At 39.6% G+C, this 27,310-nt stretch overlaps 1 protein-coding gene across 7 annotated transcripts in view; it reads right to left on the bottom strand.

The window, feature by feature from the left end:
- The window catches only part of opa1 (OPA1 mitochondrial dynamin like GTPase), a 160,610-nt gene that overhangs the window by 114,113 nt on the left and 19,187 nt on the right, over positions 1-27,310 (bottom strand). For 4 of the 7 annotated variants that reach the window (XM_043702259.2, XM_043702258.2, XM_043702257.2 and 1 more), the window contains 6 exons: positions 24,213-24,317; positions 12,986-13,039; positions 9,536-9,612; positions 6,887-6,997; positions 4,829-4,882; positions 2,641-2,745 (listed from right to left, as the gene is read on the bottom strand). In XM_043702259.2, coding sequence (XP_043558194.2) covers positions 2,641-2,745; positions 4,829-4,882; positions 6,887-6,997; positions 9,536-9,612; positions 12,986-13,039; positions 24,213-24,317 — 506 coding nt within the window. The remainder of the gene's footprint in view (positions 1-2,640; positions 2,746-4,828; positions 4,883-6,886; positions 6,998-9,535; positions 9,613-12,985; positions 13,040-24,212; positions 24,318-27,310) is intronic. The other 3 variants (XM_043702260.2, XM_043702261.2, XM_087993562.1) reach the window with 3 other exon arrangements.

Consider the following 27,310-nt stretch of genomic DNA (forward strand, 5'->3'; position numbering starts at 1 on the left):
AACTTCAACTTTTTAGATCTCGTCTATCCTTTACCATCACTATTTTAAAACTAATAGAATTATGGTCGCTGACCCCAAAGTGCTCCTCCACTGACACCTCAGTCACCTGCCCTGCCTTATTTCCCAAGCCGTGATCATATTGAATGGCTGAGGGGCTTGCAGGGGCTGAATGGCCTTACCTTGTTAAAGTTTTCATCAGAAGTCAACCTAACTAGACAACTGACTAAGGGTGGATTAATGAAGGAAAGCCAGCACAGATCTGTTATAGGCAAATTAGGTTTTGTTCAAAATGATAAAGCACAACACGAGGCCTGCCAACAAAGCTAAAGTTCATCTACTAAAAGAATAAGTGGCAGCAAAGATACGAATTTGGCTGACAGCAATGCCACCCAGCTATCTTGCAACTGGAGGAAGGTTAAATGGTGTTCTCAGGGGTCAGTATGAGGACTACTGCTTTGCTTCACAGAGATGAATTACTTCCATGCACAGGGCCCATAATCAAAATTAATACAATGACACAAGACATGAGAAGGATAATGACAGGCTTCAGAGGACACAGACAGATTGGTGGAATGGACAGATATGTAGTAAATGCAATTTAATAAAGACATATGGAAAACCGTACATGTTGATGAGGAGTGGCAACATAAATTCAAATGGTACAATTCCTAACATGTACAAGAACAATCAGATCTGTAGGCTCAAGTACATAACCTCTACGGAACTACAAACCTATTAGATCTAAATGTACAAAAATATGGATATGACCTTGAACTGTAAAACATGAACAACCAAACCTCAAGACAACATACAGATATTAATTACCTGGGTATAAAGGAAGTTAACTATAACCTTTTCAAAGTGTTAGTCAGTTGAACATTGCCTCCACAAAAAAGACTGGAAATAACATTATCACAAACAGCTGTGGAAGGTAACTGCTTTTGCTTAATGTAATTAAAAACAGTGGAAGAAAAACTGAAATTCGCCCAAGATCTGCAGACAGCACCATTCAAATCCATGACCACTTCTACCTAGAAGGAGCAGGGCAGCAGGTATATGGAAATATCACCAACTTCAAGTTCTCCTCCAAGCCACTCACCAACATGACTGGGAAATACATCGTTGTCCCTTCACTATCGCGGAGTCAAAATCCTGGAATTGCCTCCCTAACAACATTTTGAACCATCCCACAGGAGGTAGACTGTAAAAGTTCATGAAGGCAACTCACCACCTCTTTTTGAAGGAGAAACTAGGGACGGGCAATAAATGCTGGCCAGCCATCAATGTCCACATCCCACAAATAAATAATCAAGAAAAAAAGAGATTATGATAAACAACTGTACAAAATGGTCATTCACACACCCACCAATCCTGAATCCAGGTATCCCTCACTAAGAGGGATGCAGTGTATTGTACTGTATGTATGGAAACATAATTCTGTCATAATGGACTGAAACACTCAATGATTCAGCAAGATGACAAAAGTAGATATATTTAAGACAGTTGTGCTATGAATCATCCCAAAAGGAGTTCAACAACAGAGTGTAGTTATTATTGAATAGGAGAAGATGGATGAAGACTGGTCACCTTAAAACCCGGATAGCAGTCAACATCAGTTACAACAAACTTTAAGGTTCAATCAAACCACAGCAGTTTGTTCAGGGGAGATTTTAAATTCCAGTCAAATGGTGGAGGTGTTTGAACTGTGGTAGCCCATTTTAAGTCAGAGTCAAGAATAGAGTAGTGCTGGAAAAGCACAGCAGGTCAGGCAGCATCGGACTCTGCCTCAGGCACTCCTGCTTCTGCAGTTTAAGTTAGAGTCAATCTTTGATAGGATTTTTGGGTAAATTTCAAGACAAGTGACTGATGGAATTGTACTGGGAAAGAAATTGTGACAGTTCAAGAAAACATCAAATCTGAGGTTGAGCCAAATTGTGTCGTGCAATTTGTTCTTGTAATTTCCAAATTTAAAAACTGTTTACCGTGGTGGGGTAGATATTCACTTTCTTCAAAAGAAATTCCTTTGTTTCTCAGTTTTAAATGAGTGTACCCTTTTCTGTAACTATGTTCCCTAGTTCAAGGGTCCTCTACTGGTGGAAATATCTTCTTAACATCCACCCTGTCAGAATACTGTATGTTTCAAGAAGATCATCCCCCATTCTCTAAACTCTGACAAGTAAAGCCCTAACCCCATCATTCTATTATTCAGGTTGTTGATCTTTCATCAGAGCTATTTTGCTCTCCCTAGATACTGTCACACTTGCTGAATACTTCTGGTACTTGCTATTTTGTTTCTGTGTGCTATGTAGATCCTGCGCAGGCTCTTTCATTACTGTTTGGCAGCGCTTACGGCACGTAAGTTGGCTATTTCATTTACGATAGTAATTATAACTCAGAATTAATTAGCTATCTGCAAAGTGTTCTTGGGCACCCCAAGCAATGAAAGGAGCTATATAAATACAAGTCTGCTTTTGTTATAACTTAATATTGTTATTACTAAAGCAGTAGATTAGTAATGCAGACATTTTAATCATGTACTGTTAAGAAACCGAATACAGGTCAGCACAAGTTTTGGAATAGTGGGAAAATGGTTTATATCTTCAGAGTATTTCTATTTCCAAACTGAAAACTCATCTTCACCTTCATCTTCCTTAGGTGAATGCCTTTGTCATCTTTCTGGAGAGCCTGTTTTCGCAGTTCTTTGTTTTCTTTCTCTAGACGTTCAAGAATTCGTTGATATTTCAACTATAAAAAAGGAAGGAAAAAAAAATCGATTAAGCACCTTTGTGTATATCAGCCTTAAATTCAAATTTTGATAATCATTCATACAGTATATGCACTTGCAAGTTAGCCATTCTGCATGCTTAGTAATTACATGGTAAGGTGAAATGTTGAGCATCTTTTGATCACCATATCGTTTGTAGCCTTGGCTATTGCTTATTTGTTTGCTAAAATGATGCAGTATAGCTGAAACAATCAGTTTTTAAACAGCATGGAAGTTATTGCATGTGGTCATTTTAATTAAATAGATTAATTACACCAGCCCACCAGATGAAAACATATTCAACCACCAGTGAGAAGCTCCAGCAAGGTGCATCATGACAAAAGGCAAGCAGCGTTCACCTGCTTCTGAGGGAGAATGGAACCAATCAGGAAATGTCTAATGGTGTCAGTCTACATGATCAGAAATCACATTGATGAAATCAAAGTTCTGTTCTCAATTTTGAATAAAATCTAAGAAGCTACAGGAGGATCTGTTTATCCCAGCAAATTGTCACAGTATTGCAAGCTTTGGTGACAGAGAAAGACCACAAGATTTGACACTGAATCGTAGCAGCTGTTTGTTAAACTAAGTTGTGTTAGGAATTCTCTACTAACTATGGATATGGTTCGAAAGGTGAATGTGACTATGCCTGTGACTAGTCAGCAATTTCTACCGAACCATTTCAATTGATATTCAGAGGCAGATTTGTCTTCAACAGCCGTTTACATTGCATGCTTCATGTACATGTTAATTTACCAGTTAATATTCAAATATAAACTATGGACGTATTCATCGCAACTAAAATTTATATTAGAGAAAGAATGAACTACCTCACTGTCAACAATGAAGAGGTTCTTGTAATGAGTCAACGTTAAAAAGGGTTGGAAGTTTTGTGTGGCGTCTTTTGTGTTGGAGTTGAGATGGTAGCCATTAAGACCTAATTTTATTCTGGTTACCTCCCCGTTTTCAGTCAGTTATAATTTCCTAACACAAAGCTTTTACAGCTAGCATTGGACACCAGCATTGTGGATCAATCCACAGCCAGGGGACTGCAGTGATTCATGAAGGCAGCTAACCACCACCTTCTCAAGGGCAAATCGGGACAGGCTATCAATGCTGCCCAGCCAACGATGCTCAAGTCCCACAGATGACTAAAAACAATTACAAAATTAACAGGACACAATCCCAAGGTCATAAATTCAAAAATATGTTTGAGAAGATGACCCAGATATCTTTCACTTTTTCCACTCTTGGGCACCACCTAGAAGCAGACTCGCATAAGAATAACAGCACAGGTATCTTCAAACAAAATAATAGCAAAATCATGATACCCACCATTATTAAAACATATAGTAGTATATCACTAATTTGTCTCTCCTATGCGTGTAATGAAATTACCATGAAGACAAATTAATCTTGTCACAGCCATTTAGGTTAGGGACTCACTAGTAAGGACACTTAAAACAAGTGAATTATGTTCTTGACATACAACCTAACTTTGGAATCCAGAAAGGGAACAATGAAATTTCAGAACCCCTAGAGGCCTACTAAAATCTAAAATTCTAAACCTAATTTTTAAAATTGCTCTTTGCAATCTCTCTATTATCTCTTAATCATTTCTATTTCTGTATCTAATTTAACTCTATCAATTTTTAAAAAAATCTAGAATGACCATTTCTGAATGAAAAAAATCTGCTCCACATGATTCCTTCCACAAGGAAATATCCAATCTTGTGGCATTATTGACGTGCACTTGTTCAGTCTAGATTATAATCGAATCGACCTCAAAAGAACTAGGGAAGAGCTCACCACCACGAGAAACAACCTGATGGCCAGTTTTAGATGGTCTTACACTAGTAACTGACTATCGCAAATGTACCAAAAACTATTATCCTAAGGTACAAGTGGGACAATGGCACAACAGCGTTACAAAAGGATTTAAGTTGGAGGGGCATTGTGTGCATTACAGCAGACAAAGTATGCATGCTAAGTTTCCCCATACTATATCCAAGACTTGAAAGTAAATGTCAATCATGTTGACAATTAAATATTCACATTCATTACCTGTGTGCGGAGAAGTTCTTCTTGCAACTGTTCAGCTTTGTCCTTGTCCGAAACCTGAAAGAAATGAAAACTATTGGAAACAAAATCTCTTCAAGCTGCTCATTGCATGTCATTTTCTTTCCAGGGTCAATGTTTTTCTTTCACTTAACATTCTACCAGCAAGATCAACTATACAACATCACAAGCCTACCAAAATTCAACTTGAGACTTCAGAATTATACTTGCATTTTATCACAAACACCACATATCTAAATCTCAGTTATTTGTTTTGTAAAATATGGTAAAATATGGCACTACAATTACAATTTCTTTGTGGGTGATAGCACAGTAAATTAGCATGGGCTAATTTTTGTTTAGACCCAAGTTCCTTTCTGGACTTCCGCCACTGTGAGTTACATACTGTGAATCTGTTATGTTTCCTCATAATGGCACATTACTTCAATATTGCAAAATCTTAATGAATATGTAATTCTTAGTCAGCAATTAATTGAACAGAAACAAATATATAATTTGTGATCTGAGCATAAAATTGTCATTGCCCAGTATGGAAACTGACCAATTTTAATTTCCAGTGATGTCAAAATAGTTTTGGTTTACTTCACTATGACAGATTTACCCCAAAGTGGCATGTTCAAAGCCTATCCTTGTTTTATGCATAAATAAATCTATTTTTGTATTTTGTCAGACAGATGTTAGAAACATTGACTCTGTATAATTTAAATTAGACACATGGTAAAAACATATCAAACAGCATGATGTTAGAATATGATAACAATAGAAAACTAGTTAAAATAGAGGTTGAAATTTTCAGAAGTGCAATCCTTTTGCAAAAGTAATCAGCCCATGGATGACTCATAAATCATGTGCAAACATTTGTTATATGGCAAGGATGGATCAATAGTAACTGCTTTATCAATGGCTGTCCCAGTATGTGCACTTTTACATTGTGTAATTTGTTACTTCAATATACATTGAACAGAGTTAGAAACTCTGTTAGTACTTTTGTATCCATCAATATTATTGTTGATCAGGTCTGGTACAGAGTACCAGCAATGCAATGCAATGACATGCAGAACCAGAAATTATTTTCATTTAATTACAAATTAACCTCAGACAGACAGATGTCATTTCATGAACTTTACTTAAACTGTATTTATGCAAGTCTGCAAAACTAAAGGCTGACAAGATTTTTCACCTCCTTGACCTTTTATCTTCCAAAAATATACAAATAAGATTGCCCTAAACAATATAGACCTCATGGAAGTGGTACAGCCAATTGCAATTTATGATAGTTTTATTTTTCTAGTATTTCAGTACTTTGTTGTTCAGACCATCTACAAATATGTAGAAATAGAGATAACAATAATGTAACTGATGAATGTCTCATGGCTGATGGAATCAGAGTCCACAGCACAGGCCTCTCAATACAAAAGATCTTTGCGGATATGCTTTCCACATCACCATCCTCTCAATTACCATTAACACACACCCACCCCTAAATTCAAAATTTACTTTTGGCAAAGCTGTATAAAGGACGGATAAAGATTCTCCAATTCCTGTCCCAGATGAAAAAAACAGTTTCTATGTAAAACAATGCTTCCATACACAGTAACTAAACCCTCAACTTTTAATTTTTGCAGCCAAAGACTGGAGTTGCAACTTCTGGGCCTTTCAAACCTTGCTGGATGAGTTGAACTTTTCAAATTTAAAACTTTTCTTTTAAAAGTTAGCTACAAATTTTTAAGAGTTTATGTAAAATAATGCAATTGAGTGCACATAATTTGTGAAATTAGATCAAAACTTCATGCACACAATCTACAAATGTCCAAATAGTTAGCAAAACTGTTTGCGCATATTCATAACAGCTCATTTCCAATGTATATTGATAGGTCTCTTAGGGTGTAACTCATGTATAGCCGTTTCGCAATTAAATTTGATATAACATTGACTTTAATACACAAAACCAATGAGCAATTCAAATATGCACAATATCCTTGAACAAAAATCAATGCCAAGCAATCAAGCTTGGTTATCTCAAATGATGGTTCAATCTATCACCTTTCGTTTCTGTTGAGAGGAGCCAGAGCTTAACTGTTCGGCGACCCTGCGCGCTGCTTCTTCATGCTCCTGGATTTGCTGCTGGATTAGAATGAGCTCCCCAAGCACACCCTTCATGAGTTTTCAATGGGTGAAGGAGAGAATTAGGGAAAACAATTCAAAAAAAAACATAAAAGAAAAATGAACACTTGGAAGGAATGGGACAGTATGTAGTGCTTAATTATTAAAGGATTGCTGCATTTGGTACCCATTAGTAAGAGGTAAGTAAGCTCAGCAAATCCAGTTTGTAATGTTGGTTATTAGGAGCAGACTGTCTAAGAACGACATAATTGAAACGACTACATACTTACAAGACACATAATTTAAGTAATATCTTTAAAGTAAAAACTCTTAAAATCTTGGCTAACACCATGACTTCTGTAGAAACCTCACATAATGTATAGACAGCAATTCTAATACTGAGAAACAAAACAGTAATTATTGAAATGCTGTAATACTGAGATTTCAAAATTATTCTGTTTAACCCATATGTTTAGTTTTACGTACAATGGTCTAAAAAGGGGCCATGTGACTCTTTCACAAATGCTGCTCAACAATACAGCTGGTTTAGTTGACTTGAGCTTTTTAATCTCACAGCAAAAAAACTTTTTCAAAGATGCTAAATTCTCACACCTGCGACAAAGGGCCCTGGTCAGCTGTGCTAAGTATAGATATGTCATCTCTGGTTTTCCTCAAATGTGTTCATAATACAAAAAATAGTAAAGTTTACAATCAATTGCATTGCTTTACAATTTCTCCGAGGATATATTTATATAAATAAACACACAGGTAATTCACGAATCCTGAAAAAAATAACCTTTCCTCTTACAATAACCAAAGAATTTCAAACATACAGGTCAATCCTTCATTGCCTGCTCTCTAATTCCTATTCACCCTTATCTCCATTTAACTCTTGTTGCTATCAATACTAAACCTTGATGATCTCATAAAACCATTTTCCACCCTCCATAACTGAGTCCTTTGGTCCTCGTAATCTTTTCGACTTTGGTGAGCACTGTTATGAACCCAGACAGCTATTCGGGTTATCCCACTGTCATCGTTCTCCATAATTAGCACATTATGGTAAACAAATGGGGTAAACAAAAAGCCTCTATTCCCTATCTTTAAGTCAAATTTTATATATATATATAAAAAATGTCTGTATGAAAATTTGTTATTTAGTAGCATCTCTCAATCATTTATTTCCTTTTGAGTTTGGTTTGCAATGTTTAAGTAGAGTGCATGACAGAATTCCCTTTATAGGTTGACCATTTATGAAGCCATAAAACAGCAAAATCCAGAATACAGTTAACACAATTTTTTTATACAATGTGTTAAAGAACTGAAGCGATCTTGTATCAATTCAGATCTGTAGAACAGAAATGTTTCACTGACAATGGATGACGCAGTTCAAGTTAAATGTCAACTCAATCATCTTTTCAATTAGAATATCAAACTTGATATTTATTGCCCCAAGCTCAACTTCAAGCAATTTGCAACAATTGCTGATTTCATGAAAGCAAAATCATGTGGATGCTAAAAACCAGAATTAAAACAAAGTGAGGGAGAAAATCAGCAGGTCTGGCAGCATCTGTGGAGTATGAAATAGTTAACGTTTCTAGTTTGATATGACTCTTCTTCAAAACTGAACAGAGGTAGAAACATGATGGGTTTTATGCTCTTCAAAGAGAAAGGAATGGGTCAAACAAAAAGAGAGGGCTGGGATAGATTAAGTAATAAATAAGTCATGGAACAAAAGGCAAAAGGATTAACAAATTAATAAAGCATTAGTCTTGAGTGTGAATGACAGGATAATTGATGTCTCTGTACGCAAACAAAACAATGAAAACAATTTAGAGTTTGGCACTTGGCAGAACAAGATAAAAATCTAACTGGAGGGCAGAGTTCATAGTGTGATGTTGTTGAACTGTATCCAGAAGGCCATCAAGTGCCTAATGGAAGACAAAGTGCGTTTCCCTCAACTTGCATTGAGATTCACTGGTATATTTCAGCAGGTAAAAGACAGAATGGTGAGCATGATGGCAAGGGAGTGAAATATGCTTTAAAGGGGCAAGCAACCAAAGGTAATTGTCGTGCCTGTGGACTGAGTGAAGGTGTCCTGCGAAGTGGTCACCCAGTCTGCATTTGGTCTCCCTAGTATAAAGGAGATTGAATTCTGAACAGTGAACACAACATACTAAATGAAAAGCACAACTAAATTGTTGCTTCAACTGAAATGCGTGTTCAGGGCCTTAGCCTGTGAGGAGAGGGATGATTACAAGGCAGATACTACAGCTCCAGTAATTGCATGGAAAGATGACATGGAAAGAGGATGAGGTAATGTGGACAGAGTGCACAAAAGTGTCACAGAAGAGATTCCAAACGCTGATGGGAAGAATATGATGCATTTGGTGCTGACATCATGCCCGAATTGGCAGAAATGGCAGAGATGAATCTTGAATGTGGATGTTGATGGGGTTGAAAATTATGACAGTGATTATTTTGTTTTTATCAGTTACCCTTATCCTTAAAGCAGTTATAATATAACTCTCATCATTCTATATGAGGCAAATAATTTAAGAAAACAATTAGTTTCTAACTAAAACTTGCCTTCTTATACTGTTTCCCATTGCTGTCAAACCCTTGAGTGTCTGATGCTTTCATAGTAGTAGAACCTTCAGCAGAATCTGCAATAAATGCAACAAGAGTTGACTAACCTTTACTACAAAATAGAATATTGAATGATAAAATTACATTTAAAGGAAGTAGATTTGCAGTGGGTAAACATGCAAACAGTAATATAAAGCTGATTAAAGTTTTGATCCATAAGCTTGAATTAAGATATTTGAAAATTATACACAGCGTAATTCTAGTGGATGAATCACAATGTCATCAGTGTCAATTAGGAGATGGAGATTCTGGACATTGGAAGGGGTGGGGGGATCAGAGAAAAAAAAACAATGTAACTCCCCAATTCAATTACATCCTTTTCATATGAGATGGCCAACTGCATGTGGTAGGAGAATCAACATTTCGGGCATAACCCCTTCTTCAGAAACGTCGATTCTCCTGCTCCTTTGATGCTGCCTGACCTGCAGCGCTTTTCCAGCAACACATTTTTAAGCTCTGATCTCCAGCATCTGCAGTCCTCACTTTCTCCTAACTGCATGTGGTACTCTAGATTTGGCCTAACTACTGTTTTACGTTACTGCAGCTTAAACTCCGTGTTCATTTATTTAGATGGGAGGGGAAAAGCAGATCAAGAATGGTTAGCATGGACAGCCAAGAGCAAAGCCCACCTGCTCCTCCTAACCGACAAACACTGCTGAAAAAGCACCTACCTGCTCCAGCTGACTGTCTTGCCGCCCTTAGGCTGTTCCGTTTTCTGAATTCTGGGAAGCATTGCGTACAACCATTAAAATTAAATGGCTGCTTAAAGCCAAAGCATGGGGCCTCACTAATGTACAAGAATACTTACCAAAAGAAATTTGTATTATTCAACATTTGATACACAAATATAGATTAACACACAAACCTTCTCAATTACTTACTGGTTCATATCAGTGAAACTTTCTTTTAAAAATGTTTTACAGGATGTGGGTAATGCTGCTAATATTGGCAGTTATTGGCCATCCTTTACTATCCTCAAAAAGATCTTAGTAAGTCACTTTGTGCTGCTGGAGTCATATAGTGAAGGTGCTTCCATGGCGGTGGGAGGATTGGAGTGACAAAATTTTCACCCCAACAAGTGGGCAATTTGGAGGGAAAGTACAAATGGTAGTGTCTCCGTGCACCCATTGCCATACTCTTTCTAGGTGGTAAAGATCACAGATTTGGGAGATTCAGTTAAAGAAGCCTTTGGGGCAACTGTAGTGCATCTTATAGTGGGTAAATATAGAGATGCCACTGAAATGGGCTACATTTTACTGAAGTTTAATCATGTGGTCAGCTGCAAGTATTTAATTAGTCCACAACATACATAAAAAGCAATGCAATACACATTCAAAAAACCTCAGTTTTGATATTAATGTATGTTGAATAACCTCAAGCATTAAAAAATTGGAATAGAAATGTCAACTACATTGAAATGCTGGGTCTGATAGAGCTCATAGTCCTTACAGGGAATCAATTTGAGAGCAAACACTTTCAGACAGATTAGCAACTGGACTTAATCAATTTAGATCTATTTTTAAATGTGCCATCTGAGCAACACCACAATTGATCAGCCAGCCATATACTGACTTTTTAAAGGTGCATTTGTCTCAGTTGGGTTGTGAAAGCAACTAACAATACCAAAGAATAATCTCATTCTGACAGCGGTTTAAAACTGGGCTTATTTTTCATGGAGATTAACAGTATAAAATACTTATCTTCTGCTGCAAACATCGAGTGAGTAGGATTCTTTTTTATTCATACATTAAAGACAAATGATACACCATGGTGGACAAATACATTGTTAAACTCATTCTGAAACATCTAATATTTAAAATTTAGCATATTAAAGCTCAATCACTGCTTTCATGCTGACATATCTGGATATGGTTTACTGGTACTTTTTGCACTGAAAAAGAAATAATGCAGTAGCTCAACTGCATTTATCAAGCTGAATGGTGAGCGTGGACTATTGTGCAAACATGTAATGAACACGCAATTCCTAACTATTTTTGTTTTAGAATATGATAATTTATTACCTCTCTTTTGAAACAGCTTTTAGAGATTTTCATTGCAGTCAGGGATTTGAAAAATTAGGAACACTTGGAACAGGAGTTATAATTCATTGCATCGTGGTCTTGACTAGTAACGCACTTCAAGGAAGGCAAATGTTTGAATATATCTAAAATTATTTAAATTTTAATTGGTGATCATAATATTTACAGGTAATAAAATCTTATGACAAACTCCTATTTAGCAAATAAGATGAGAATTGTCCTTCCCTCATTACTCCATCACATTTTAATATCCAGCTGCATAAAATGAACAGAAGCATTCATTCTGTCCAGAAATTAATTCTGGAAGGTTACTATATTGCCAGCTATTTAAGAAACAGAATTTCGCCAAAAAAAAACCCTCAAACACATGGCCACAGGTAAAGATGCTCCTAGATGCTTGTTTAACCTGCAATGTTAAAAAAGTAATTTAAAGTCACTTGTTTTATGTTCATTAATATTGATTAGATTTGAGATTACAAAAACTTCCACTTTGCTAATATTTCCCTTTAGTAATAAGACCCAACTCAAAGGAAAAGGGTAAATTGTCTTAAATATTGAAATAAACAGTTTCCCGTTGTAAATGTAATACTTTAAACTGTTAGTGAGCTGATACCAAGTAATTTCTTTGCAACAACATTAATTGACAACACTCATTTTCACTCAGCTATATATTCCATTGTCCACTATCATTCTGTTTTTTTCCTTTCTGTGACAAGCCTACACTACAAGATGATAACTGGCAATACACAGTCTAAAAAAAGTTGCATTCAGTTCTTAACTGAACTTAATCTGTACAAATTTCTACTTTAGCTTTTGCTTGCTCACAACATTTCACAAAAGGAGGTAACTAGCTGAGTAGAAAGTTTCTCCCAGGCCGCTCACGCAAACTGAAAATAATTCATGGACATATCTTAAGAAGCAATATATTTACTTTTAAGTCCATCTTTTCAGAAAATCCAAAAATAATCTGTTTTTAAATATAACAAAACTTAGTTAATCTTTGTTAAACAAAATTTCACTTGTTAACTGAGGATTAAGTCCAATGGTGCTGCACATGATGATGTTGGCCAAATTCTAGTGTTCAAAATGGGAAAGGATCTAAATGCTGGGATTTACTTGAAAATTCTATATTACTCATCAGCTTCTGTCTTGCGATCACCTAAAAGGAAACATTTTCTAATTAACAAAATGGCAGTTCTAGTAATCTCAATTTCGGTCAATAATTTCAGTCATGTAACATCAATATAAAACAAGTAATCTATGATAGTGTAGTTTGGATTTTAAAAAAAAGTAGCAGGGTTATATTTTAAACCATAAATAGGTGGGTTAATGACAAAAGGGATTCACACACCTAACAACAGAAGCAGATCATAGACTCCTTTGACTTCATTACATAAACTTTCACCTGTGAAAAGGTAGCAAAATGAGAAAAACAAATATAAATCACATCTTAAACTCGTCTGCCCCAGTGCACAAATTAACTGAACACAGATGCAACTCATCAGCAAAACCTGAAATGCTGAAATTGAGTCATTTCCACAATTCCTGTGGAACAGACTTTTCTAGTAGTGTACGGTAGATCAATCCGTTCCTTAGCATTGTCTAATGTTATTGGTTTTTCTTTTAAGAAATCTGCATGTCTTTTAATGCAATTTATAATTCTAAATTTTCTTATGAATTTACATTCCCATTCATCCCAGTATCCTACATCTGGAAGAATGTCCTTTCACTGAAGATAGTGTTTAACAGTCCTCCACAACATAGTAATCATGACAGTTCTCTTGCATCAAACCAAAAAAAAGCAACTTAACCTTGTGTATTTCTTCACTGCATCAGTCAACTCACTCATAAAATGGTGTCATATGACCAATTACACACCACTGAACTTCAGTTATTTTGGGACTACAGCTAACCAACAAAAGTCAGGCAAATTACCAGATACAACAGAATTCTTCCACAATAAAATCAGAACAATCCAATGTGAATAGTTCATGCATCAGTTATGTAACACTCAATCCTGGTTAAAGGTTTACTTCTCTTATAAGAAAGTAACATATCAATTTGTAATACATATTATCTTCAAGGAACTTTTTTAACCTCTGCATATTTTTACTGTGATTTCAAAAAACAAAAAGAAAATTGGTCAGCCAGACAAAATCGAAATACCTCAGCACTGCATCTGAAATCTGCAGATTCAGTATTTCAACTGAATTTGCTTAAAGATCACCTTTTTTGGGACTGCGGACTAAGAATGGAAAAAAAGATGCTGCTTTAAACCAAGGAAACTGTTTTAAGAAGATGGTTGCAGTTTTAAAAACAAGTTACTGCAGCACATAGCGAGTTGTATCGCCAATGTTGTCTCATAGAAGCAATGAGGGAGACATCCATTGAAATCAGCAGCATGTGTTCAGGGGAATTCTACCCAGAGACAAAGCCTTGGCTTTGAAAACTATTGTGCACTCTGGAGAGCACAGCATAATATCAAGTTTCTTGTTGGGTTCTTTAGCAATGCACACCAATCATATTTCTGAGGTAGGTAGGCAGGAGACTGGAAGAAACAACAAGCCAGGCAACATCAGGAGGTGCAGAAGTCGAATTTTCAGGTGTAACTCTACTTCAGGACTAGGTATGGGTGTGGGGGGAGCTGCAGATAAAGGGGGAGGTGGGGCAGGTTGGTGAAGTGAGGATAGGTGAAGACTGGTAGAGGGTACAATGTGGTTAGTCAATGGGATGAATGAATTTGGTTGGTAGCAAGGACCAGCAGCAGTAAGGGAAAGGGCTGGGAATAGAGTCAGGGGATGGGGAGGGAGGTTATTTGAAATTGGAGAACTCAATGTTGAGTTCTCCAGATTGTAGGGTGGCCAGGTGAAAGATAAGGTGTTGTTTCTCCAATAGAAGGTGTGGTTTGTTTTGGCAATGGAGGAGGCCAAGGATGGTCATGTTGGAAAGGGAGTGGTTGAGGGAATTGAAATGGGTGGTCACTGGGAGGTCCGGTCAGTCCCTGCGGAATCAGCTGCGATGCTCGGTGAGCCGTTCCCTAAGTTTACGTGCAGTCTCCCCAATGGAGAGAAGACCACATCAGGAGCACCTGATGCAATAAACTAGGTTGGAAGAGAGGCAGGTGAACCTCTGTCTCACCTGGAAGGACTGTTTGGAACCCGGGGGGGGGGGGGGGGTACTGTAACGTTTTGCTCTTTTCTGGTTGCAGAGGAAAGTACCTGGGGTTTGGTTTGGTGGCAGGGATGGTGTGAAGCAATGACTGTTGGTGGGAACGGCCCTTCCGGAAGGCAGATGGGGTGGGGAGAGGAAGATGTTCTTGGTGGTGGGGTCTACTTGGAGTTGACTGAAGTGTTCGAGGATGATGCATTGGGTGTGGAGACTGGTGGGGTGGTAGGTGAGGACAAGGGGACTCTGTCATTATTGCATGGAGGGGAGGGAGTTTAGACTGGTGGAAGGGGGAAATGGAGGTGATGTGGCGGAGGGCTGACTGGATAACGGATGTGGGAAAAGCACGTTGTTCAAAATAGGTGGACATCTGGGATGCTCACGAGGGAAATGTCTCCTCGTCCAAGCAGATATGGTGAAGGACTTGGGAGAATGGGATGGATTTCTTGTAGGATGCTGGGCAGAAGTTGGTGTCATCTAGATATTTACGGGAGTCTGTAGGTTTGTAGTCGATGTCCATTTGGAGACTGTTGCCGGAGATGGAAATGGTGAGGTCAAGAAAGGGGAGGGAGGTGTCCGAGATGGACCATGTGAATTTGAGGGCGGGGTGGAAGTTGTGGGCGATGTTGGTGAACTCCAGTTCATCCTGGATGCAGGACACTGCACCGATGCAGTCATCGATGTAACAGCGAAACAGTTGGGGTATAGTGCCTGTGTAGGTACTGAAGAGGGACTGTTCGATATAGACAACAATGAGGCAGGCAGAGCTGGTACCCATGGCCACCTCATTGATTTGGAGGAAATGGGAGTAGTTTCAGGAAAGGTTACTGAGGGCGAGGACCAGTTCGGCGGGGTGGAGGGGGATTGGATGGGTCTATTGGAGAGGAAGAAGTGGAGGGTCTGAAGTCGGTCCTAATAGGGTATGGATGTGTATAAGGACTGCATGTCGATAGTGAAGAGAAAGCGCTGTGGGCCAGGGAACTGGAAGTTGTTCAAGATGTGAAGGGTGTGGTTGGTGTCGCAGATGTAGATGGGAAGTGCCTGAACTAAGGGGGAGAGGATGGAATCGAGGTAGGGTGAGATGAGTTCGATGGGGCAGGAGCATGCCGAGATGTTAGGTCGATCAGGGTAGGTGGACTTGTGGATCTTGGGGAGCAGGTAGATATGGGCAATGTTGGGATGGGGGACTATGAGTTTGGAGGCAGTGGAGGGAAGTTCACCAGAGGCAATGAGAGCACTGACGGTGTCTTGGATTTGGGCCTGATGGGTTTCAGTGAGGTCATGGGCAAGGGGGAAGTAGGACACGGTGTTGGAGAGTCTGCGTTCGGCCTCTGCGATATAGTGGTCCGTCCTCCAGACTATTACTGGCCCTCCTCTGTCAGCTGGTTTGATGGTGAAACAAGGATTGGTGTGGAGTGAGTGGAGTGCTGCACGTCTAGAGAGGGTGAGGGGGCTGGAGAAACTGAGGTGGTCGATGTCATGTTGGCAGTCTGCAATGAAGAGTTCTTGGGCAGGTACAAGGCCTTCAGGTGGTGACCAAGTGGAGAAGGAATGTTGGAGGTGGGAGAAGGGGTCCTCAGAGGGAGGTTGGGAGATTTTGTCAAAGAAGGAGGCACAGAGGCAGCAGAAGAAGAGCTTCACATCGTGGTGGGTCTGGAGTTCATTAAGGTGGGTGGAGGGGTACAAACGTAAGCCCTTTCCTGAGGACAGACTGTTCAGCCTCAGAGTTCAAGGTCGGGGTGAATAGTGAATATGTGGCAAGGCTTGGGTGGGTGGGGCTTTGGGGGTGTCCCGAGGGTAGGTGGTAGTGTGATGACATGGGTGAAGGTTTGGAGTGGTTGGGGGTGGGGGGGTGTGGTCGTGGGTGAGATGCGGGATTAGGTGGTGGGTAGGATGGGGAATAGGGTGGGGTCTTGTAAGGGGTGCGGGAGGGTAAGGTGAAGAAGTGGAGGGGTAGGGCGCATTGCAGGGGTTGATGGGTAAAGAGGGAGAGCTGATGTGCCTGCTGACTGCAGGTCGGTAGTAGGACCAAGGGGTGACCCTAGGAATTACTTGCCAAGTGGGCGGAACCAGAGGTAGAGGCAGAGAACAGAGACCCAGGTTCAAAACCCATCAACAGCATCTCTATGAACAGGTTGATTATAAAATATCCAATAGCAATCTAAAACATGCAGCATCAATATCTGTGTGTGTTCCCTTGCTCTAAATAAAATTGCTTTCTCTAACTCTGCCGAGAGAGGAGGGGCAAATTATATTCAGCTGCTGAAAGGAAAAATACAACACCCCACAGGGTCCAACCAAGCAACCAGTGGTCTAAAGATTGATCATCATTGTGCAAATTCCATCAAGGCATCATCGAAGAAAGAAAAGGGACTATGAAACGAAATCATCCAGACTGGTAAAACTGAACTGCATTCCTTGGATAATTATTTTTCTGCCCCCTCCATTTTGTTGTAAAGTTGGGTAGAGTAACTGTAGATTGGGAGACAGAAAGTTAGAATTTGGTGTGTGTAAAATTGTAAAATGCAACAAAAAAAAAGCACTGTGTGGTCCCTTTAAAAGATTGTGTTTTTTCCTGTACTTAGATTTAATAATGGATGTCTGTGAACTGCAGCTTTAAAGTTTGCGGGTGCACAGACAGCACCCAAACTGAAACATTTGTATCGAAATGCAGTACATTCAGCAGGCAAAGCAGCAGTTTTTTTTAATCAAGATAACAGGTTTTGAATTTAGTCAATCAATTTAAACCAGGCCCTTAGCTACTAAAAACCTATTAAATTTAAATCTGATGGTTTTGACAATCCTGTTGGAAGAAACTGATATGTCATCAAGGGTATAAAAGAAGGGGATAGTTGGACAAACGCCGTAGAGCTAACTGCCACTCACTCGACCTAACAGCTCTCGGCTCTCTCAATCATCAATGTATTAGATAAAGCACCTTTTAAATAATAATAATGGTACCAACAATGGGGAAGATGTTCCTGACAGAAGAACAACGAAGAAGGTATTTAATGTCAGAAGAACAATGGAGGAAGCACAGAACATTCTGGAAGACACATAACCTGGCTGTAATTTCAAGAGACCAAATTCCATTTTTTTGTTAGACGACTGGGACTTGTATTTGTTGGAACAGCAAATCACTAGAATCTTGCCTTATTCTGGAATAGTTAGAAGGGATTTGGTTGATTTGTTAATAGTTTAGTTAATTTGTTCACTGTTAGAGTTAGATAAATAAATAGTTAATTGTTGATTGTTAAATGAGTGTTAGGGATTTATTTAACCACTAGAAATTGCTGAAAAACAGGTTAAACCCCTTCTTGCACTCCTTTTAACAGATTACCTCAATTATCCTAATGAGATGGGCGGGCACTATTTCATTCGGATAATTGATTATTCAGTCGATCAATTCAATGCCTCTCTTCTGAGGCTCAGGTGTTTTCTATTAAGTCTGCTCCCTGTTCAGGAGACGAGGTAGCAGCACACAGCGCATGAGGCCCCACCCCCCCCAACCCCATCCAACATCGTCCTCCAACACCACCCCTCCACCCGGCCCCAATACATCCATCCGCCCGCCCCCCAAACCCATCCAACGCCATCCCCCCAACATCGTCCCCCACCCACCCCCAACCCCGTCCCCTTTGGGGCAGCTGGACTGGACACCAATAGTCAGACTGCTTCTACCTTTCTGCAGTAAGTCTCCACACACACACACCTTTGCAACTGCAACGTTTTGACAAGTTCCACCTCTACCTTGTACGGGACAATATTAGAGAGAATGTGTGGGGAAAAGAGGTTTAGGGGTTCACCCTTATGTAGAACTCCAGGGAAAGCGTAGGGAGAGGGAGAGAGGCTGGGAGATCAGTCAGTTGGAGACAGTGCCTGGGGACCCATCGAAGTCCAGGACTGTTCTTGGCAGATATCGTTTTTAATCAGTGTAAGCAAAATACGCGATCACAGTTGAAACAGCTCTTTCATGTATTGTTTCTATCCGGACCTTGAGATCTCCTTCGGATAATCCAATATTCGGATAATTGAGATTCCTCTATATAGGGAGAGACACTCTTCTTTGGGTGTTTTGGTTTTAGTTCTCAGAAGGGGATCAGCCTCCACTTTATAACAAATTATAATATGTTTGTTTATCTTTTATGTATGATAGTTTTAAAAGAGGTAAAGTTCATGTTACATCAATTAAATTCTTGACTATTTCCTGTTCTTTTTTAAATGACAGTTATAGATTAACAATTAATCTAGTCTAGTTTTTGACATTATTTCAAAACAAATGGATTACAATAAAGTGTTATTTGCTCATAATTGGGGGGAACAAAATCGGATATTCTTTTAACCCAAATTCAACAGTTGGACAGAATTGGGCAAAGTGGTGCTTTAGTCAAATCTTCACATTTATGACATCTCAGGAATGATTGGAGTTTATTTGCACTGTCTCCATTGAGTCATGTCACAGCAACAAATGCAATTATATGTTAATAAATTACTTTTATAAAGCAATGCAGAAAAAACATACCATGCCACACCACAGAAGCACAATCAGATAATGATATCTGCCAAGCAAGGAAGAAATCTCAACAAAGATGACCCGTGGGAAATCGTGTCTCACGAACATGATTGAGTTTTTTGAGGAAGAAACAAAGAGGATTGATGAGGGCAGAGCGGTAATGTGATCTATATGGATTTCAGTAAGGCATTCGACAAGGTTCCCAATGGGAGATTGATTAGCAAGGTTAGATCTCACGGAATACAGGGAGAACTAGCCATTTGGATACAGAACTGGCTCAAACGTAGAAGGCAGAGGGTGGTGGTGGAGGGTGGTTTTCAGGCTGGAAATCTGTGACCAGTGGAGCGCCACAAGGATCAGTGCTGGGTCCCCTACTTTTTGTCATTTACATAAATGATTTGGATGTGAGTGTAAGAGGGCTGAGAAGTGGCAGGTGGAATTTAATTCAGATAAATGAGAAGTGCTGCATTTTGGGAAAGCAAATCTTAGCAGGATTTATACACTTAATGGTAAGGTCCTAGGGAGTGTTGCTGAACAAAGAGACCTTGGAGTGCAGGTTCATAGCTCCTTGAAAGTGGAGTCGCAGGTAGATAGGATAGTGAAGAATGCGTGTGGTATGCTTTCCTTTATTGGTCAGAGCATTGAGTACAGGAGTTGGGAGATTATGTTGCGGCTGTACAGGACATTGGTTAGGCCACTGTTGGAATATCGCATGCAATTCTGGTCTCCTTTCTATCGGAAAGAGGTTGTGAAACTTGAAAGGTTCAGAAAAGATTTACAAGGATGTTGCCAGGGTTGGAGGATTTAAGCTACAGAGAGAGGCTGAACAGGCTGGGGCTGTTTTCCCTGCAGCGTCGGAGACTGAGGGGTGACCTTACAGAGGTTTACAAAATTATGAGGGGCATGGATAGGGTAAATAGACAAAGTCTTTTCCCTGAGGTTGGGGAGTCCAGAACCAGAGGGCATAGTTTTAGGGTGAGAGGGGAAAGATATAAAAGAAAACTAAGGGGCAACTTTGTCACACAGAGGGTGGTACGTGTATGGAATGAGTTGCCAGAGGAAGTGGTGGAGTCTAGTACAATTGCAACATTTAAGAGGCATTTGGATGGGTATATGAATGGGAGGGGTTTGGAGGGGGTATGGGCCAGGTGCTGGCAGGTGTGACTAGATTGGGTTGGGATATCTTGTCGGCATGGACGGGTTGGACCGAAGGGCCTATTTCCATGCTGTACATCTCTATGACTCTATGACCAGAGGTCTGACCATAAAGGTCAGGTCTGAAAGGAAGCGAGCATGATTACAGAGACAAAGCTAAAGCAATAAAGAAATTCCAAAGCAACTAGCCCGAGGCAGCTGAAGACTTGGATTCCAATAGTGAGGAGAGAATGCAGAAGGGGACAAAGAGACAAAAATGTTGAGTTCTGAGCAGAAAGTGCCTGGCTAGAAGAGTTAGTAGAGTTACAGAGATTAAAGGAGAAGGAATGAGCAGATGTATATACCAAGATAAGAATTTTAACTGGGGGACTAAGCAAGTGTAATGGAGGAACAAAATCTGCTTGAGGATTGAATAAAGATGGCAGGGTGTTAGATGAGTTGAAGTTTACAAAGAATAGTGGTGAGAGGCAGCAAACAGTATTCTGGAATAGTCAAGTTTAAAAGTGACAAAGGCACTGATGAATGTTCCAGTAGTATGTGAACTAAAGCAAAGTAGCATAAGAGCCATGTTAAGGAAGTGTATTTAATCTTTGCGAGAGTGGTATGAAATTGGATGTCATGATGTAACCAGTCTGGTTCAACCTAAGACAGTGGCAGGGTGGGGAAATGGAATCAACAGCTAAGATGATGGGTTTGACTGAAATCATTGACTGTTGACTTTCTAGTATTTAATGAAAACAAATTACAGCTCATTTGCGATTGTTTTTGAATGTCCTACATGCAAAGTAATGGAGGGATTATGCAAGTGGAGAACAGGTATACGCACGGAAGCTAACCCTGTCTCTTCAGTATTATTACCAAGGACAGCATGTAATGATGAAGAAGCCAAAGATAGATTCTCAGGACACGCTTAGAGATGACACAGGATGAAAATGGAAGCTATTCCTGAAGATACTTTGCTAAAATGTGATAGGAAAAAAGAAATCCCTCTTTTTGAGTAAGAGGTAAGAAAATAGCTATCAAGGCTGGGAGGGTGGCAGGGAGAGCAGCTGAGGAGAGGAAACCAGTTGGTTCATGAACATTGGAAATAAGATAAGTAACAGGCGATTAGCAGTTTGGTAGATATGGAATCGGGGAATATTCAAGGTGTGGATAAATTGTTGCTTACTTAAACTGGGATTGATTCACTACTTGAATGACTTATTTTTGTATCAAGAAAAGTACTGTTCACATGTGTCCATATTGGACTTAGCATTTTATTTAATATTTTGGACAGTAGATAAATCATTTGTGGATTTAACCCATGCTGAGTTTTAATCTGAAGTAACTTGAAGCTTTTTTCTAGTTATATTGTGTGTCATACAGTACGTTGAGAAAGTGAGGTCTGCAGATGCTGGAGATCAAAGTTGAAACTTTATTGCTGGAACAGCACAGCAGGTCAGGCAGCATCCAGGGAACAGGAGACTCGACGTTTCTTCCTGAAGAAGGGCCTGTGCCCGAAACGTCGAGTCTCCTGTTCCCTGGATGCTGCCTGACCTGCTGTGCTGTTCCAGCAATAAAGTTTCATACAGTACGTTCCCTCAGGAGATCAGAGAAATGTGAGAACAGTGGATGCTTCAAAAAAAAAGTTTCTCTGAATTCAAATTGAGCTGGAATTTTTTAAGTTATCAGCTCATATATTCAAAATGGAATGCCACTTCCATTACTTGTGTAAATAATTGGGTGATTATGGTTAGTTACAGATTCTGCACTCTCACATGCTCCTCCATGATTATTTTTTCAATTTCAAAATCTTATAGGCCTGCTTTTTGAAAAATGGTGCGTATTGTTGTTACTGTACTATGCATTTTCCAGAATTTGTGATTTTTGAGAAGATTTGTAGCTTGTAGTTGTAAGTTTGCTCGCTGAGCTGGAAGGTTTGTTTTCAGACGTTTCGTCACCATGCTAGATAATATCAGTGAGCCTCCAATGAAGCGCTGGTGTTCTGTTCTACTTTCTATTTGTGTGTCTTGGTCTGTTAAGATGCATGATACCATTTCTTGTTCTTTTTCTCAGGGTTGGTAAATGGGGTCAAAATGTGTTTATCGATGGGATTTTGGTTTGAAAGCTTGGCCTCTTGAAATTTCAGTGCGTGCCTCTGTTTAGCCAGACCTAGAATGGATGTATTGTCCCAGCTGAAGTGGAATCCTTCTTCATCTGTTTGTAATGAATACTATTGACAGCAGGTCACGTCTTTTGGTGGCTAGTTGGTGTTTGTTTATCCTGGTGGCTAGTTTTCTGCCTAGCTGTCCAATGTAGCGTTCGTTACAGTCCTTGCAGGGTATTTTATAAATGACATTTGTTTCACTGGTTGTGGGTATAGCGTCCTTTAGGTTCATCAGAAGCTGTTTCACTGTGTTGGTAGATTTTTGGGCTACCATGATGCCAAGGGGTCAGAGTAGTCAGGTAGACATCTCAGAGATGTCTTTGATGTATGGTAGCATGACTAGAGTTTCTTGGTGTGTTGTGTCAACTTGTTTGGGTTTGTTGCTTAAAAAATCGGCGGACTGCGTTTATCGGGTACCCGTTGTCTTGAATACGCTGTAGAAGTATTTTTCTTTTGCCGCTCGTAGTTCTTGGGTGCTACAGTGTCTTGCGGCCCATTTAAATAATGTCCTGATGCAGCTTAGTTGTAGGTGTTGGGATGGTTTCTCCTGTAGTCGAGTATCTGGTATGTGTCTATTGCTTTCCTGTAGACGCTGATCTGTAGTTCTCCATTAACTGTTCATTCCACTGTGACATCCAGGAAGAGGAGTCTGTTGTTGTTCTCCTCTTTTGTGAAATTTTTGCCAAGGTGTTGTTGATGGTGTTGTAGGTTTCCTCTAATTTGTTCCGTTTTGTGATGACAAAGGTGTCATCCATGTAGCGGACCCAAAGTTTGGGTTAGATCGTGGGGAAGGCCGTTTATTCAAGGCTCTGCGTTACTGCTTCTACTAAGCCGCCTGTTATTGGTGTTCCCATGGGTGTTCCATTGATTTGTTTGTAGGTCTTGTCATTGAAGGTGAAGTGGATAGTGAGGCACACATCTACTAGCTTGAAGATGTTGTCCTTGCTGATGAAGCTGGTGCTGTTGGGTGTTTGTGTCCTTGGTTCCTGTAATAGTGTGGTCAGTGTTTCTTCCTGAAGAAGGGCTAATGCCCGAAACGTCGATTCTCCTGTTCCCTAGATGCTGCCTGACCTGCTGCGCTTCTCCAGCAACACATTTCCATCAGTGTTTCTTTGGCCAGGCTGATGTTAATTGATATGAGTAGGGCTGTTATGCACCTTAACAGACCAAGATACATAAATAGAAAGCGGGACAGAACATCAGCACTTCACCAGAAGCTCACTGATGACGTTACCTAACATGGTGACAAAATGCCCGAACACAAACCTTCCAACTCAGAGCACAAACTTACAACCTGATTTTCCAGTATTTCTGGAATGAGGATGTGCATTCTAAGTTGGTATTTTGATTACAACATGTAAGGATAATTATCTTTCCTCAAAGGTACCTTGCATCTGTTTGAAATATTTTCCAAAGGCCTGAGCTTAACAAACAGCTATTTACAATCGTCATTCCCCAAATAATAACTAAGATTTGCAGCTTATCAGAAGGCTCCCACAGCATGATGTATAAGAATTGCCATATCAAGCATTAAGATAATTCAACACTTTTAATACCTCTTCACAAAGCTCTCATAACATATCCAAAACAGACACCAACCTGGAGATAGCAGACTTTTCAGCTGATTCAGGCTTTCTCCAACCTTATCAAAATCAGGTAGTAACTTAGCAAGTTCCACATCAGAGAATATTTCTTTAAATTTTTCTAAAAATAAAATTAAAAACAGATTAATGCATGCACTTCACATTGTTATTCATTATTGTCCGCAGGCAGAAGCAGTTGCAAGAATAAACTATTAGTTGTATGGAGCTATGAAATCATTCGACAAGATCATGGCCGATCTTTCACATTAACTGTACTTTGCCAAACCACTATCATGTCACTTGATTTACTTAATGTTTCAAATCTATTGATTTCAGTTTTCAATGTACTCAAATGACTGAGAATCCAGCTATTAGAGTACAGAATTCCAAACTTCCACAATCTTCCAACTGAAGAAATTTCTCATCATGTCAAATAAAAATGGCCAACCCCTTATCCAAAGTCTACGATCCCTAGATTTAGGCTTTTCTTCCAGGAAAAGAGCCACTTAGTTTCTGAGACCATAAGACATAGCAACAGAATTAGACTATTCGGATCATCAAGTCGACTTCACCATTAGATCATGACTAATATATTTCTCAACCTGTTCTCCTGCCTTCTTCTTGTAATCAATGATCCCCTTACCAATCAAGAACTTATCTCTGTCTTAAATACACTTAATGATTTGGCCTCTACAGCCGTCTGCATCAATGAGCTCCACAGATTAATTACCCTCTGGCTGAAGAAATTCCTCATCTCACTTCCTTTTGAGATGGCCCTTGGGTCTCAGTTGCTCCTACGAGAGGAAACATCTTCTCTCTCCCCCATCCAGGCCTCTTAGTATTCTGTAAGTTTCAGTCAGATTCCTACTCATCATTCAAAACTCCATCAAGTGCAGTCCAGATTCCTCAACCACTCCTCCTATTACAAGCCCTTCATCCCCAGGATCAGTCATGTAAACCTCTTTTGGACCTCCTCCAAAACCAGTTTCAAGTCAACACAAAGTCAAAGGGATCTCCAGCTGTCCAGTAACAGTTTAGACAGGGTTGACCATGAGAACCTTTTTCCACGTATGGAGTCAGCTATTACGAGGGGGCGTAGCTTTAAATTAAAGGGTGGTAGGTACAGAACAGATGTTAGGGGTAGGTTCTTTACTCAGCGAGTCGTGAGTTCATGGAATGCCCTGCCAGGAGCAGTGGTGTACTCTCCCTCTTTATGGGCATTTAAGCCGGCATTGGATAGGCATATGGAGGATAGTGGGCTAGTGTAGGTTAGGTGGGCTTGGATCGGCGCAACATCAAGGGCCAAAGGGCCTGTACTGCGCTGTATTCTTCTATGTTCTATGATGTTACCTAATATAGGAAGCAGCTAATAATACTGAAGTATTCTCACAGCTAGCTAAAAGGCAGGGAAAAACTGAATCGTTTCAGATTTATTTACATGTTTTACAGACAGCTAAATAAACAATTACAGTACAACCTGAGAACAGACGTAGAACCCAAAACACAAACAATATTTTTAAAAATATTAAATGCCTAAAGATGATTTGATATTTGGTATTCAATAATTATACAATAACTAACTCAGAACTAGAGGGGGTCTTCGTAGTGATTATCAACTCAGTATACCATTAAAATCTCAGTGACATCTGGTCGAACAAACTAAGCTTTTCAAAGGCTTTTAGGGCTCAAAGACTCTTAAAAGAATGGAAGTTCTTGTCAATTCAGTAATTTCTAATTGATTGTATTTTGATTGTACAATATTCACAGTGACATCCTCCAAAGCATAAAGTAATGACATCAACCTCTAACTCATTTTTAACTGTATTGTGCAAATGCTGGCAGTTTTGCAATTATTCTCACTACAAAATCCAGGTCAATTTTCAAATATACTTTTCTATCTATGCAGGGATCAATGCTGGGTCCCTTATTGTTTGTGATGTGATGTAAATGAGAATGTTGGAGGGGATATGAGTTTGTCAGGTATTTGACAGTAAGGAGGAAGGTGTTAGGTTACAGGACAATATAAACAGAGGGGCAGATCAGTGGCAGATGGAATTTCACCCTGATAAACCATGATGTGATACACTTTGGAAGAAACAGCAAGATAAGGGAGTACTCAACGAATAACAGAAAACGAGGATGCTCATAGGAACAGAGGGTCTTTGGAGTGATAGTCCACAGATGCCTGAAAGGGGCAGGACAGGTAGTTAAGGAGCATGAGAACAAATTATATGGGACACTTGCCTTTATCGATCATGGCACAGATTATAAGAGCAAGGAGGTCACGTTGGGGCCAGACAGAACTTTAGTTAGACCACAGCTGGAGTACTGTGTACAGTTCTGGTCACCACACAGTAGAAAGGACGTGCTTGCATGGGAGAGGGTGTAAAGGAGATACACCAGGATGCTTCCTGGGATGGAGCATTTCTGCCACAAAGAGAGGCTTGATAAGCTTGAGAAGCAGAGAAGGTTGAAGGGGGATCTGATAGAGGTGCATAAGATCATGAAAGGTGTGGGCAAGTTGAATAGAAAACAACTGTTCACCTGAGTTGAAATGTCAATAACAAGGAGGTTTCGAGGGGAATTGAGAAAAAACGTTTCCACCCGGAGAGAGTGAAGGAGATCTGGAATGCACTGCCTGGGAACTGGTTGGGGCATAAGACGTCAGAACCTTTAAAAAGTACTTGGATGAACACTTCAACTGTCTAACGTTCAAGGCCTTGAGCCTAGTGCAGGAAAGTTGGGCGAGTGTAGGTATAGCATTTTCGGCAGTACAGACTCAATAAGCTGAAGAGTGCTGAATGATTCCACAAAAAAGACCACAGCAAGAATGGACTCTGTTAAAAGTTAAAGTTACAGCATAACAATCAAAACAACTGAAAATAGTTGAACATATTTTGAACAAATACTACAGCTGTAATACTTTTGTACATACAGTCATTCCTGCATATCTGCAAAGGTTCCATTCCTGAGAAACCCCACAAATGATGAATTCGTGAGCATGGAGTTCATGTAAAATCAAGTGAAAAATTGCAGATATGCAAGCTTTTCCACAGATGTTGAATTTTGTCGATACTTATTTTTTGGCACAGATAGGCAAATTCACAAATCAGA

The sequence above is a fragment of the Chiloscyllium plagiosum genome, unplaced genomic scaffold (assembly GCF_037043375.1).
Source record: "Chiloscyllium plagiosum isolate Xiang-an unplaced genomic scaffold, Cpla_swu_hap1 HiC_scaffold_13, whole genome shotgun sequence".
Classification (NCBI taxonomy): domain Eukaryota; kingdom Metazoa; phylum Chordata; class Chondrichthyes; order Orectolobiformes; family Hemiscylliidae; genus Chiloscyllium; species Chiloscyllium plagiosum.